This window comes from Carlito syrichta, unplaced genomic scaffold (assembly GCF_000164805.1).
Source record: "Carlito syrichta isolate Samal-C Ts95f unplaced genomic scaffold, Tarsius_syrichta-2.0.1 Scaffold91562, whole genome shotgun sequence".
Lineage (NCBI taxonomy): Eukaryota > Metazoa > Chordata > Mammalia > Primates > Tarsiidae > Carlito > Carlito syrichta.
Window position 1 is genome coordinate 47,628 of NW_007035658.1, and position 16,046 is coordinate 63,673.

Here is a 16,046-nt window from a genome sequence, read left to right on the forward strand (position 1 = left end):
GGCTCTTACCCAGCACAGAGGGTCTCCCAGGTGGACAGCACAGGTTCATCAGCAGCAAGCGCCTCCCCTGTCTCACTCTGCAGCACCTGCAGCAGGGCATCTGCCTCCCCAAAGCCATGGTGCAGTTTTGCTTCTGCGAGTTCCACGCTGAGTGAGAGGTTCTGGGTCCCAACTTGCAGGGGAATCTGCGCCCTCTGGGGCCACTCAGGATCCTGGCTCTGGTCATCAAGAGGTTGTGGAGGCCTCTGGCTCTCCTTTCCAGAGCTGAGATCACAGCTGGCCCCCAGCTCCTCGGCCACACCCAGCCCCCCAGGAGAGCCATTCTGAACCCCACACCAGTTACTAAATTTGTTATGTACTGGGAGGTCCCTCAGGCTGTGATGCTGGGGCTCTGGGTCCATGCACATCTGGCAACTGGGCTGCAGCAACCCCTCATGGTGGCAGACCTGAGGTGGGCCCAAGGCCGAACCTCGGAGTCCTGCGATATTAGCCAACTCAGAGGTAGGGCAAGGACTGACATGCTGGAGGCCTCGCCACGAAGACAGGTCCAGAGTGGGGTGTGGCTCCATTGGAAATGCTGAACGCTCACTCCCATTTTCTATCCTGTTCTGCCATTGACTTGGCCCCCTATTATTCAGTGGGCCACGCTCTAGGGAAGCCACTTCCTCGGGCACAAAGCTGTCGGCGAGCCTCCGGCTCCCGTGCCCCAGTGGTGGAGGTGACAGTCTGCTCTGGACCCCGATGGTAGTCCTGGACTGAGGCTGCTGAGGTGGCTGCCCTAAGAAACTAACTTGGAGTTTTGGGCTCTGTTGTGGGCTGTGTGGGAAGCTCAACTCAAGAAGGGACCTCCCATCATTCCTTTCTAAGGGCCTTCGACCTTCTCTAGCCAGAGTCTCAGCTCTGTGAGAGCCCCCTGGCTCATCTGTGGTTTGGGCATAAGTATCCAGTGGAGGCCCGGGAGCACCAAGCGGAAGGTCTGGGCTGGAATCAAGAAGGCAAGCTGAGGGGCCTGAGGGAGTCAAAGAGTCTGAGGGGAGACCTAACTCCTGGGTGCTGGCACTAAGAGTGAGGATTGGAGAGGAAGCCCTGTCCACCAGCAAGGCACTTGTGGAGCCCAGCTTCTTCTGGACCCTAGGCTCCTCAATGGACTCTGAAATATTAGGGAGGTGCCCTGGGAAGTAAGAGGGGCTGGGGCTGCTGACAACCATGCAAGAGGATTCCTCTGGCAGGGAGCTGGGAGGCAGAAAAGCATCAGAAACTGGGGGGCTCACAGAAGGAACATTCTGCCTGAGGGGGGTTTTCTGAAACTTCAGGTGGGATGAGGATACTGGAGTGCTCTGGGGCTTGTGGTGAGTTTTTTCTTCCTGAAGATGTGCGGGCTGTATCATTTTCTGCGCTGTTTCTTCTGCTTCTGTCTTCTGAGGTGCCCCTAGGATATCTCCCTTTTCTTGAGACACAGTTGAGATATCCGAGCCCAGCACTTCAAGGATCACATTGACTGTTTGAGGTTTGGACTCTGAGGTCTGGAGGCACAGAGCGGGTGAGGCCAGGTCAGTCTGACTGCCTTCATCCACAGTGGTCTGAGTAGAGCTGTCTATCATCAGGGCCAGTGGAGCCTCACTTGGGGTGTCCCTCTTGGTGTTCTGCTCCTTTTCGGCCACACTTGGCTGGGAAAGACTCCCGAGAAGCTCTGAGGTGCTGTGCAGGAGCTGTGAGAGGTGGAGAGACAAGTTATGCATGCTGGTCCATGAGGCCAGATCAGAGGCTGACATTGCACTGGCTTCAGGCTGAGCAGAGGAGACATCGGTACAGCTCCCATGGAGCCTGCGATCCAGGGTCTTTGTGCCCAGCTCAGATGTGTTCGTCTTGGCCTGTCCCAAAGGACAGCCTGCCTCTGATGGATACAGCAACATAATCTCATCCACTGGACCTGCAGGACTTCTCTCAGCCAAGAGGGGTTCACTCCCCACACAGTCTGTTTCACCAGGGGAGCCCTTGAACTGGGGTCTCTTGTCAGGACCTGAAATGGGGGCTGTTTCTTCAGGAACAGTCAGGACATGGGGGCCTCCCAAGGGAAATGAGGAATTCCATACTTCTCTGGCCTCATTTGAACCTTGGGCATTGTCAATGCTGCTGTGTGTGCTTGACAGATCCCGTGTACTGGCATAAGTGCTGTGGTGGAAATGGAATGAGGAGTTCTCATCTTCTAGGCCATTGTCCATGCTGGAGCACCGGGCCACATTTGATGGTATCAGGCCCTGGGGTTTCTGGCTGCAGGAGACATCAGCTGCACTGCCAAACACATACTGCTTCCAGCCAATACGCACAGGCTCCTCTGGACACCAGGGCAGGACAGAGGGATTGATATCATTGGAGCCAAAGTGCAACATTCCTTTGTCCACCTGAGAGCACAATTTCTTTGGCCTGATCTGCAGACCCAGTTTCTCTGGCTTTCCCTGCTGGAACTGTTCCAAAGAACCAGACATCCAGTTGGTCATTATATCTGGGGTTGGCATGTGTGAGAGAGCAGAAGATGTTGGGTAAGGAGGGGTGGCAGGTTTCAGGGGCCTGTGTTCAGCAGTGCCATCGCCCAAGTTAGACAAGGCTTTCTGATTGCAGTCCTCCACCTTCATGGACGTTCTTGCCACTGACTTTTCAGAGGAATAGTCCGTGAGATGTGGGTTCCACAATCTGTTAGGCCCCTGGGTATTCTCATCTGTAGGGGAGGGAGGCTCTACACTCAAGTTCAACTCCTGAAGAGATCGAGATGAGCTGACCACTGAGAACTGTGGTGTGGGGGAGGACTTAGAGTGCTTGGGGCCAGAAAAAATTGCAATCACAGGAAGTGAGCGCCTGTGGTGGAGGGCTGGCTGCTTCGAGGGCACAGCGGCTAGGTCTTCAAAGCCCAATGAGAAAGTCTTGGACTCAGCTACCTCCTCTCTTCCAGCATCTATAATCTGACAGCGATCCAGGTCACCCTCAGAAAATGGAGGATTCCTACTCTGGGCAGGGACTTTACCACTACCTAAATCCTGGTCTCTCTGCTGCTCTTCCTCCTCCCAGGGTTTGTCATCTTGGGGATTACAGGTATGTTTTAACCCTGCTACAAACTTGGCTTGGGGACCCAAGCAATTGTGAGCCCTAGATTCAGTGGAAAGTTGTGGCTTTTCTGAAACACATCTGATGATATTTTCTAAACATCTATGCTGGGGGTCTACCACTGGCTCACTCTCAGCAGACCCTTCACTTAAATTTAGGGTGTGTGGTCCCTGAGTTGTTGCAGGTGGTTTTGGGTTGGTTTGAGACATTTGTGCATTCAGGCCACCTACAGAGCTGTCCTGAAACTGCCTCAGTGGCTCAGAGTACATGTCTGCAAGGAAAGGGACAGCCTCAAGTGCTGTGCTGGCTTTCTTCTCAGCAACTTTTTTTCCTAGAACCTCTACTGACCTTGAATTTTCACCAGCTGCTGAGTGGCTGAAGGAACTTGTCCTCACATCAGGGGCAGAAGGGAAGTTGCAGCCTGGAGCTGGAGATAGGACAGCAGCCACAGTAGAAGGCTCAAGAGTGCTACTCTCTGTTGGCCTAAATTCCTTATTAATGTCTTTGGGTTCAAGGCCATGTGCCAAGTGCATGTCAGGTTCCCCAGAAGAGCTCTCTCCTCTCTCATCCATTTTACAGACCATGGAAGGTACCACACAGGATGAGTAGACAGTATGTGGGGCAGCCTTGAAAGTCTCCTTCTCTAGGTTACCATCTCTATAACACAGTAAAGTGGAGAAATGGGTGGAACAGGCATGAGTAGCAGTGGGTTGAGAATTACATGGCTGTTGGCAAGGAAGAGTTCTGCTCTCTTCTTCCCCTCTAGATGGAATAAGAGTCCTGCTGCCTTCAGTGCTTCTTGAGAAAACAAGGCAATCTAAAGTTTCTTGTGGGTATCTGCATGGGGCTTCCTCCCTAACTCCCCCAGGATGTGGGCTAGGTCTTTGATCTGGCAATGGAGTTGGCCTGGGATGTTTGCTGCCAGCCCTGCAGGCTTCTGTCAGCCCAGATTTAACACTCTCCTTCCACTGCACACACTGCTGTGCAGGAGCTTCCAGTTCAACCCTTCTCAGGGCTCCAGGCAGAACAGTACCTTGTTTGAGACTTGTTCTCCTTTCTAAGCCAAAGGAAGCCTCAAGGCACTGGGCATGGTCTTGTTTAGGTCCTGAGAGACTTGTAGAATTCTGAACATCACAGATCACCAAATGACTTCCAAAATGGGCAGTTTTTTCTCCCTGTACAGACACTAAGAAGTCACTGGACCCTCCTCCGTGTGTGATGTCTAGAGTTCTGGGTTCCTGGTGCTCTGGGCTACTGTCCTGGCTGCCAGGGGGCAGGCCCTCTGCAGTCTCCCATGGAACTGACTGACTTTGCCCATGCAGAATCACTCCAGGATCATCACAAAGGGCCTGAGAAGATAAGGCAGTCATCACCTCCTTTGATATCACCCTCCTGTCCCCCTCCACAGGTGTTAAAGAAAGAAGATTGTCGGAAACCAAAGGATCAGCAGAAGATGTTCTGGCTGCTTCTTTCTTTTTCTCTGTGATTTCAGAAGAACTAGAGTGATATATAAATGGTTCACTTGCTCCCAGGAAATGTATCAGTTCTCCAGTACAATGTTTTTTGTCTAGAGCAGGGACAGTATGGGAGGAGGCCTGTGCAGGATGCCATGACCCTCTATCAATTTCAGTACTGGGCAGAGGTTGAAAGCAGTCTTCAGAGAGGGGTGTGGCCAGGACTTTCTTCTCTTCAGTTGATAGATGTCCTGGTTCAGCAGATACAGATGTCACACAAAATCCCTGAGCTTCACCCGCATTCCTAGTCCTGTCTAACAATGACTGGTCCATTTGTTTACACTGAGGCCTGCCAGCAACCTGTAAAGAACATTCAGGTTCTATTAAAGTTTCATAGTAAGGAAGAATTGTCCCTCCAGTCACAAAATCATTAAGCTGCTCTCTCTGGGCCTTTGCCTGTCTGCTCTCCTCCAAGATAGCTGGGCACACGGATATGTTGACAGAGGGTTCCAATAGCCTAGGTTCTGGATTAGGTACCCCTGGCAGTGAAACAGGTGCTAAGAAAGCACTGCTCGTAAGTCTGAGGTCCTTGGCCTCCTTCTGCCTTGCTTCCCTGCCTTGGTCATCGTTCTCTTCTAAGGAGAAGCTGACCCTCTTTTCAAGCTGGCTAGAGACCCTTATCAGGGAACTGCCTCCTATTTCTTTTTGTACAGTCTTCTCAGCTTCAGAAGCAAAACCTTCTGTGGTACTCAAACCTGTTGAGGTGATTCTGAGGCTCCCTCCTTGGTCCTGGGGGCTGGTGCATGCTGATGTCCTGTTCTCTCCCCGCAGGGGAATACTCTCTGGTGCACCCGACTGATCATGAGATCCCATGGCCAAGGATATCACAGACCCACACCAAGCAGTGTGTGCCACAAAGGAGCCACTAATAACATCTCCCTCGGGGCTTTGGCTTCTAGTCTTTCCACTCTGGTCTTGATGCTCTACTCCAGTCACCAAGGGACTGTTAGGAATTTTCAATATTGTGGAATCTAGTATATAGTCAACTGAAGAGATGCCTGCGGCATCGGGTGCATAAAGACAGCTTCGTGGCAGCCTTGGAGAATTCAAGGGCAAGGTACTACTCAGGTCTTGGTGAGAAGGATCTGTAGAGAGGTTTATTTGGCTCAGTAATGGACAGACCATCTCATAGCTAAAAAGTGTGCCCATACAAAGCTGGCTTGGACTAGGAAGTTTCTGAGTCAATGAGGCCATATTATTCTCATCCTGCAGGCTACCACTCCTTTGTATAGCCATTTCTTCAACTCTGCCTTGAGCTTTTGGTTCCTCTTGCTTGGAACTATTTATGTGCTTTACAATTTGACTTTCCTGAAAACCTTTCACAGTCTCCAATTCCTCAAGACATCTTAAGTCCCAAGGTTGCCCTTTGAGGCTTGCAGATGTTCTAAGCAATTTACCATCATTCTCAGAAGACCTTTCTGGCCTGGGCTGCAATGGCAGAGCTCTAGCCGATGCTTTCATTCTCCTTGGGTAAGGAGAAGGGTTGGTGAACTCTTCTGGGCATGTCCCTAAAGAATCACACATGTCCCTGGCAGATCTGTCTAATCCAGCTGTGTGTATGTGCTCTCTCACAGATGCACTCTCTTGTACATACTCCTTTGACATGAAAGGGTTTTTCTGGGAATTGTTCCCAGTGCTACTGTTAACCTCCATTTCTCTAGCTTCACTGTCCCTAAAGATAACATCCTTTGTCTTTCTTGGAAAAGATGGCTGATCCTTGAAGGACAAATGGCTTCCAGAGCTGCCTTGCCCAAGGACAGGGTCAGCCTTCTCCTGATCCTTCTGGTCCTGGAACACAAACTTCTTATTGACTCCCAACGTGTGGAAAGCGGGAAGTTGCTTATTCTGCTTGGATTCAATTTCTAAGATGCCATTTTCCAGCTGCATCACACTCCTAATTAGTTTAGCCATTTCATCAGCATTATTAACTTTTTTATTCTGTTTATTTCCAGAAGGTTCTTCTCTGGGGCTTAACATTTCTTGTAACTTTCCAGGGGCCTTGCATTCACTGGAGTTTCTTTCCTGGGAGCATGTAACTAACTGGAATCTTTCATATGTAGACACTGTCCCTGGAAGTTTAAACTCTTCTGAGTTGTCTTTGGGATAAAGAGCTTTTCCAAGAAAACCAGTTTCACTCTTCTCTTCCCACTTGTGGGTTGGACTCTCATCCTGGACCACTATCACTGGGCTGTTCACTCTATTACATACTGATCTGGACATCAAAGAAACAGCAGTTTCGCCTGGCAGGTCCCTCTCAAGGCCTAAATTGATGGTTTCACAGATCAAGTCAGACCTGGCCCCAGAAGGAAACTGTCTCTTTATATCATAGGTCTGGGTCTGCCTTAGAACTGTATTCTGATTCTGCTCTTCTTCCCCACCTGTCTCAGACTCACAAATGAGGAGGAGAGGCTTCCCAGACCCAGCGCTATCTGGTGAAACACTGCAACATGACTGCACAGTGGCCTTTTCTTCCTCAAATGCTGGAAGACTGTGTTTTTTGTTTAGAATTCCATCTTGATTTTCAAATTCACATACTTTTGTGCTTGCAGAAGGGAGAAAATGTCTGTCCTGAGCAACAAAAAAATAAACTGAATCATGGCTTTCTTCATTACTATTTCCAGGGTATTTACCTAATTCTCCAATAACTTCCCCAGTATTCAGATCAACTGGTCTCTCTGCTGTGGCCTCCTGAGATGAAGTAATCTTAGAACTCTGGTTTTGTAACAGCCCTGGCAACTTCTTCTCTGAATAAGAATTCTGGAGGACTTGGTCATTGTGCCCAAAGCCCCAGGCTTCCCTGGGGGGTGGGGAAGGCACCCTTACTTCTCTATAAGCTGGAATCTCTAGGGCAGTTTCTGTCAGGGCATCCCTGCTTTTGGTCACATAGAATGTTTTCAAGAGAGGTGGATGCAGGGAGGATGAGAATGAATTCCAAGGAGCAGAGCGGAGGTATAGCTCTGGACCTGAAGAAAAGGCAAAGGAAACATCTGTGTGTCTTCCAACTACTTCCTTAGCACTCTCTTGGCAATCTTCCTTCTCTTTCTGTAGGGGTTGATGGCCCTTTCTGTTGGGACTTAATTGCCCTGGTTGGACTATATGATTTTTCCTGAGAGGAGCCCAGCCTTGAGGCCAATGGTCTGCTTTGGTAGCTGTGGCGACATTATTGTGACAAGTGTTCTTCTGGAAAAAATACTCATCAGAGGAAGTCATCGGTCCAGTTTTCCTTTTTCCCTGAAAGCACTCTTCTAAGTTGTTCTGCTTAATTTCACATGCTTCTATCATGGAATTTGGTATCTTGTTCTCTGCTACAAAGACCTGTACATTTGTAGATTCAGAAACCAATGATTCTAAGTCTGCTGAATAAGTTTCGTTATAACTCACCTCTTTCTCACTAAAGCTAAAGAAATCTGAAGCACCTTCTAACTTGGCACTCAAATTGCCCTGTTCTTTCTCTGCTCTCAAATGTCTAATTCTGGACAAATTGACTGAGAAGTTGTTGAAATTCAGATTGGTAGACACCCTAGAACCAACTGGCAATAGAGTATCTTCTCCTTTGCCAGAAGCTTGGGCCAGGGAACCAGATTCTTCCTCATGGCAAGGGAAAGCTGATTCAGGCTCACCTATGGCCTCCAAAACAGGATTAGAGAGTTCAAGGAGGTACTTTTGCTGAAGGGTAGCCCAATCTCTTTCTTGAGCACTGCCTTCACGAGTGAATGAGGTAGTAGAGGCAGCCAGAACACTTGACACACTAGAATTGTGGCATGCTTCAGAGCTGCCCTGCTGGGTCATGTCAGGGATATAGCTGCCCTGAAAGGTGTCTTCAGCTCCTGGTTGAAGAAATCTTTGAGTTCTCCAGAGAGATATCTTGGATGTATCAAAAGCAGAGGTTGTATACTCATCTCTTACGCTACAGGGTAGCTCAGTACCAACTTGGGGCATTTTGGAGCTATACAGCAGCACTGTTTCTGCACCTAATGGCTTTAGTTCTTCAGTATTTAGACAGTATCCAGGCCTCCCTTCATTGCAAGGCTGAACTTCCTGCACATCAGAACTCGAATATAAAGAACCCACTATTCCTGGGGGGCTACTGGGGTTGATCTTAGAGTCACAGGAGAACCAGGAATCCATGGACAAGAGCGGGCTCTCTCTTGAAGGCTGCAGGCCTTGGACGATGTTGGCTTGTTCAGAATAGCCTGCCTCTACTTCTGACTCATCCTGCTTACAGTGGGGTTGGAACTGGGGATCTAGATAAAACGAATTGCTCATTGGCAGGATGACATCCAGCCTAGCTTCTGTTCTGTGGTTGATGGGACCAAGCCTACACATTGCTTCCTGGTCCACCACAGGCAGACTGGAGTTCTGCAGGCGCCAAAAAGTCTCCGTGGGTATCTCATCAGCTGAACCAAAGAAGGGCTCTTTTTCTCCACTTTCCCCCAGTTCTTCCTCAGCATCAATCAGGCTATCCAAGGAAATGCTCCTGTGAGCTTGAGCAAGTAGGTCACTATGTAAGGGCACAGTGAAGCCCCTCACAGAGGCTTTAGTTCTGGTCCTGGGGTGGCCAGGGTCATTGGTAGGATGACTGCCCCTTGGACTGTCTTTTGGGCTTTGGTATCCCTTCTCAGCCAGTGAGTCCTCAGATATTTGGCTGTCATCACTTTCAGAATTTTCTGGCTCTGGGAGATCCCACTTCTTCCCCTGCAAGTGCTCTGGCTTTAACGGTTTTGTCAGGGCTTTGGCATAGACACAGGAGAGAGAATCCACTGAGTAACTGCTATCTGTGTCAGATAAATCATCATCTTTTTCTCTTGCATTATCCACTATTGGGCTGAAATCTGTGAGTGGGGCCATGGTGTCTGGGTCTCCTGGATTGTGTTGTCTCTTCAAAGGACTGCCATGAGGCAAATGAGAGGACTTTTTGGTAATGTCTTTGACCCTAGCTGCCAGCATCCTCTGGTGCCTTTTTGATGCCCTACTAGGAGAAGGTGGTTTATATTCTGCCCGAAAAGTCTTGGCTGCCTTTCCACATCCAGCTGCTGGCTTGGGTCCATGAGGATATGGGGAACAGCAACTTGCTCCCTTAGCAGCCTTGTGGGTCCCAAAGGTCCTTTCTTTTCGCCACTCAGCCTGTGTGCGTCCCTTAGTCCTTTTGGTCTGGGTGACAGAGGTGAGGGTCTTTGGTTCATCCCTCAGCTTTAGCTGGTTGGCCGACTGGCTCAGAGATGCTAAGCTCTGGGATATCATCCGAAGGGGCTGTTTACCCACTCTCTCTATTTCCTGGATGCTGACAGACTTGGAGCTCACAGTGAGAAGAGTTCCTGGAGATGAAGCTCCCTTCCTGGCCGAGGCTCCTCTGGTTGTGTGGAGCTGCCCCTGGCCTGAGAAATGGAGGCCATTCTTGTGAAGACGCCCTTTCCTTGGAATGTAAGAAGCAGCCTGTGGCAAATGCTCTTCTGATGGTGTTTTCTCTGATACTTGGTGAGTAGGGTCAGGCGTAGATGGTAACATGGTGGGGGGATCCCAGTTCAGGAAAACACTGTGGAGATAAGAAAAGCCATCTCAGAAATAAGAGGTACCCTACTTCCTGTTGACAGAAGGAACATGAAGTTCCACTTAGTTTGCTCTGAAGGAGGTGAAAGATCAAGCCAACATCACTGTCTCCTATAGACTTCAGAGCCAGAGAAAAACCACAGGTACAAAAGGAAACTGTGGACTATAGTTCTGACTCCCCAAGAGGCCCCAGGTACACTCTGTTCCTCAATTTCTTTACCTTATAAAAAGTTGAAATGAAACTAATCATACCTTTAGGAAAAACTTCCAGTTAGCAGGCAATAGAGGAATAGAGGAACAATTTAAATAATATTTTAAGGAGTCAAAAGATAAGCCTATAAAGTGGTATATTCTACAGAACTGGCCCATTTTCTTTAACAAATCAGCAATATGAGGAAAAAAATAGCAAAAAGATGATTAAAAGAAACTTAAAAGACATAATCACATGCAGTATTTATATTCTACTTGGATCCTGACTTGATAATCCAACTATAAATAGATATTTTGGGGGCAAGTAGAGAAATTTGAATATGCCCTAAGCTTTAGATTATATCAAATAATTAATCTTAATTTTTGTCATTATAAGAAAAGTCCATTTTTTTTTAAGGTACTTATTTAAAAATGCAAAACTGAAATGACATGATATCATTAAAAGTTGCTTTAAAATATTTCAGAAAATGGGAGGGTAGGAAAATAAAGCAAGTGTGGTAAACACTGATAATTGCTGAATGTAGGTAATATATATACTATTTTTTCAACTTTGCCCATGTTTGAAAATTTTTTGTAATAGAAAATTAAAAATAGGCCAGGCACAGTGGCTCACACCTATATTCCCAGCACTCTGGAAGGCCAAAGTGGAAGGATTACTTGACTCTGGAAGGAGTTCAAGACCAGCCTGGGCAACACAATGAGACCTTATCTCTACAAAAAGTTATTAAAAAGTTATCTGGGCATGGTAGCACACAGCTGTAGTCTTAGCTACTTGGGAGGCTGAGGCAGAAGGTGAGCTGTGATCATGCCACTGAACTCCAGCCTGGGCAACAGAGTGAGACCCCAACTCTAAATAAAACAAAAGCAAAAACAAAAAAAGTATGCCTAGTACTCTGAAGACCAGAGAGATGAGCAAACATAACACCAACAGACATTAGTTTTGTGAATCTCCTGTGCTAGGCTGTACAAGGCCCTGTGCTAGGCTCTGAGGATATAAAGAGTTATAAGGCACAGACCCCTGCTCCAAGAAGTTTGGGAGATAACATACCCTCCCTTTGACTGCATATAAGGAGTGATGAAGAAAAGAAACAAGGAAGATCCCAACTGGAACCCGGTGGGAAGTGGGGTCAGGAAGTTCACTTGATGTGGCGGGTCGGGGAGGGACAGAGTTAACAGGCATGGGAATGAAGAAGTCTGGTTTGAGGCATGTGAGACTGAGGTGTCTAAAGAACAGATCCAGGTCTAAAGAGCAGATGAAAAATTAAGCTGAAAGAGAGCATTACTTGGAAGATATTACCAAAAAAGCAAGAATTGCTACTCTGAAATTGAGGGAGAAGAGAGAAGCCTGAATCTGAAAAGATATATAGAGAAAGAAGAACAGATAGAAGGGGGGAAATGATGAGGAAGAGAAGAGTATACATATCTTTTCCATTTCACAGATTGAGAGCTCTGAGGAGTAAAGAATACTGCCCTGGCAACAAGGTGGCAAACTTTAACCAAGTACTTCTGGGTGACAACCACTGGCTGTACCTGCGTAGCTGAGGCAGTTGTTGGCTGCAGAGCCTTCGGAGGCTCAAAGAACTGCAACTTGCTGATCTGCTTCTATGTCGAGGCCATGGGACTGTGACATCAGGGTTGGGGACTTGGTAAGGCGGCTCCTGACTGCTGTCATCTTGGAACCAGCACAATGTCCTCAGTTGCTCCAGTCTCTTCTGGGCCTCTAGTAGCCTCTGCTTTTTGATGATTCTCTCTAGATGGAATGAGACCTTTTTCTGCCGGACATTTCGCTCTGCTGCCTGAAGAGTATGTCTCTGCAGGAGCTGCAGCTGCACCACTCTCTTCTGACTTTGGACAAGTGGGGATGGCTGAGTCTCAGGACCTAGCTGAAGCCAAACATCAGGTGCCACGGATGCCTCAAGTTCTTTCTCTTGCTGCTGCAAGCTGGCCAACCAGGTCTCTTCTTTGAGCAGCCACTGCTGGTCTGGGAACCAAAATATCCAGGGTAGTTCAGCACCTCCCTCCCTGCCTTCAGAAGACCAGAGACACAACAGTGGGCATATGCTAGGGCAGGCAGTAAGGCACGGACAGATGTGCAAGTGAGAAGAAATGAGTAGAAAGCCCATCATTCTGAGGGACAATAAGAAGGTAGCTTCTTTATTCTTGCTGCCAGCTCCCTTGTTAGAACCTCTGGTCTCTAAAAGAAGGGAGGGAATACCCAATACCAAAGATTCCATCATATCACAAAGAAAACAAAGGAAAGAATACAGAGGCTAGGCAAGCATGAAAATAAAGAAATTAGAAGGCAAAACAGATACCTTAAATGGTAGGCACCTACTTTCTTTTATCTGCTGGCTGATGCAAGCCTGGTCAAATTCCAGTTCCTTCTCAGCTCTAATCTCTTCTGCTAGGATTTGTTGCCTCAAACCTTCTACATAGCACTGCTGCTGCTGAATCTGGGCCCTGTGAGATGTCTCTCTATCCCTCAGTGGCTGATGGTCCTTGTCACATTGCTCTTCAAGTACTCTCCTATTATAGAAGCAGTCAGGATTACCCAGGGGGAAATGCAAATCAAGCTCAGGACAAAGTGGTGGTTGTTTAAGCCCTTCTGAGAGAGCCCCTGAATTCAACAGGGTAGAGAAGGCTTTGAACTTCTGGCAACCTGGGACAAACAGGCATGGTGTCATAAGCAATTCGTGATGTCACAGTACAAGAAGGGAGAATGATCATTAAACTGGCATATACTTAGGGTTGTGAGTTAAGCAAAAACACAAATTTATTTTAAGAAAAATCACCAGGAAATTTTTTTAAAAGGACACAGAAACATTGCTAAATCAAGAAATTTTGTCCTTTAAAAAATAAAAAAGGTATCTGCTAAAAATATGCTGGAAATACCGAATAGAGCAGAAGCTCTGAAACATGATAGGAATGAAAACTCTCTCCTATATACTCAGAGATTAGTACCATACCTCCTTTCTCTGAAACACAAATCCTCTGTGATCTGGTTGCAAGAGGCAGCTGATTCAGAAGGGAGAGAGAGATTCAGTGTGCAACATACCTGTATGTGTGGCAGAAGAAAAGCTGGTATCCACTTGAGGGCTGTTCTTAGTGAATGAGCCCTGGATTCGAATTCAAGAGTTTTCGACTCTACCATATATCACTTTTCAGAGATATATGCTGAAACATTTACTGGTGAAATCCATCATGAATGTGTCCAGATCCAGTGGGAAGGAATGGGGGGAAATGAGTGTTGGATGTACATGAAATAAGATTAGCCATGAGTTGATAACTTGTGTTGTATTTGAAATTGTCCATAGTATAATAAACAGTTTATAAAGAATTCGAGACTGTAGTCATGCCTTACTCTGTCACCATGTTCTTGTATAACCATGGATTAGTCTGAGATTTCCTCTGAAAACTGACAGCTTCTACCTACTTGCTGACCTTTCTCTGGGGTCACATAAGGACCTCAAATCTTTTTCTGCAGGGTACCTTCATTCTTGTCATTCAGGTTTCTAAAGAAACCAACTGTAACAGGTGCTCCAGAGTTGGCAAAGGGCAACTAGAAGAGTCAGATTCTGCCAGAGGCTAACAAAGAAGCCAGAATCAAGCTTGCTTCATCCAGCCCTCAGCACTCACTGCACTCCCAGGACATCATGACTTAAGGGCTTAGAGAGGTTCGCTTATTGGTTCGATGCTAGAACCATATCCCAAGTGGTATGACAGTGTGCTGTAAGGGATGCACTCTTTTTAGGAGATTTACCACTTGGTAGACCAGAATGAAATCACAGAGGGTATCAAGGAAAAGCTCCACAAACTAAAAGTCGTGGGCCGAATTTGGTTGGTTGCTTGTTTTTGTATATAAAGTTTTATTGGAACACAACAACACCCATTCATTTATGTACAGTCTAGAGCTGCTTGTGCATCACATTTGTAAAGTTGAGTAGTTCTTTGGGAGGCCGAGGTGAGAGAATTGCCTGAGCCCACAGGTTCGAGATCAGCCTGGGTAACTTGGCAAGACCTCATCTCTACAATAAATCAAGAAAAATTAGCCGCGTGTGATGGCACATGCCTGTAGTTCCAGCTACTTGGAAGGCTGAGACGGAAGGATAGCCTGAGCCCAGCAGGTCGAGGCTGCCATGGCCGTGAGCATGCCACTGCAGTCCAGCCTGGGTGATAGAGTGAGATTCCAGTTCAAAAAACAAACAAGTTGAGTAGTTGCAGCACAGACCATCTGGCCCTTTATAGAAAAGGTTTACTACCCCTGTCTTGGAAGAAGTTAAGATTTCATAATGCAGCCTTGGGAAGACAGCGAAAGATGGATGAGTGGAGAATGATGGGGGTGGGGGTGGGAGCTGACACACCCACAGTCTCTTCACTGGGAAGCAGGCTATAAGGTGATTCAATCTGCAACGAGTCCAAGATACCTAAGCAAGTGTACTCAGGGAAGGATTAGTGCTGACTGCAGTGGACAAAAGGCCAAATACGCATAGTGGAACATACAGAAAGAAAAAAGGTACCCTCTGCCACACAGAGACTTGGGATAGCAACTGGAATAGAAAGCCAATAAATGCTAAACAAATAGGAAAAGTAACTCATAGGAAACATTTTATATATCTATTCATATATATCATGCTGGTGTTACTGCTCCAACTTTTGTCTCACCACAGAAATGGCTGAATTACAAACGTGAGCCTTTCAAAAGGTCCTAGACAAACCCAGCAAAGGTCCACAGATCACCAGATGCAAGAGGTAGGGAAGGGGAACTTTATTCTGATTTCCCTGAGATTACTGTTTCCTTCTCTGGCTATCTCCCTAAAGTTCAGATTTACATTTGCTTCCCCCTAGAAGAGCGCTCCCTCAACCTTTCCTCTAGGAAAATGGTAAATATGATATAGTTTTCTTCATAGCAGCAATAGGACCTGCAAGGAGAGGCAGTCTGAGGTGATCAACACAAACACAGCACATTTACCTAAGATGCAACACAATCAGAAAGAATGTCTCCTCTGCTAAGAACATCTAGTTGAGTTCCCAGAAAGCCGGTGAAAAAGAAAATAGCACTTATGCTACACATCTGGGTAGACTGCAAAGGGCAAGTCTTCGTTTACCTGCCAGCCAAGGAACCTCTGTCTGTCTCTATCAGATGACTGCCCTTCATCTTCAGTGGCTCTACTATCCCCCAGCTGCTGCCTGGTCCACCTGCTTGTCAGGACCTCACTGCACCCTCCCCCACCTCCTCTTGCAGCCCTTCCCTGCCGCCTTTGGGTCTGGCAGGCTCTGCAGCAGAATGCGCAGCATCTACTTACTAAAGCAGCAGTGGCAGTGGTAGCAGCGGCGGCGGCAGCAGTGGCAGCGGCAACAGTGTCTCCCAGGCTCTAGGCACTTAAGGTTAAGCCCCTAAAACTCCAAATGGGAAAATGCCAAGAATACAGGCAATGGTACTCAAGGACAAATTCCTCTCTGGTCCAGATAACTGTCGCAAGGAGAAAAGGAAGGCAGATTTCCCAGGCTCTGGAGTCAGTTCCAGCTTTGCAAGCTCCTCCCGAATACTGCTGCACAGAAATAAATGAGGGAAAGAAAACCTAGGACAAGGGGAAGCTCTGGAGCAACATAATCCAAGGGCAGAAGGAGAGACTCTTATGGACACACAGCAACAAATCCAGACTGGGAGCCCAGCTG

General features: G+C 47.4%; 1 protein-coding gene across 1 annotated transcript in view; it reads right to left on the reverse strand.

Moving 5' to 3' along the window:
* Positions 1-16,046, reverse strand: part of STARD9 (StAR related lipid transfer domain containing 9) — a 142,846-nt gene that overhangs the window by 18,265 nt on the left and 108,535 nt on the right. Inside the window, exons 21-23 of the mRNA XM_008059483.1 lie at positions 12,706-12,896; positions 11,901-12,351; positions 10-10,146 (exon numbers count right to left, since the gene is read on the reverse strand). Of these exons, the coding sequence (XP_008057674.1) occupies positions 10-10,146; positions 11,901-12,351; positions 12,706-12,896 (10,779 nt within the window). The remainder of the gene's footprint in view (positions 1-9; positions 10,147-11,900; positions 12,352-12,705; positions 12,897-16,046) is intronic.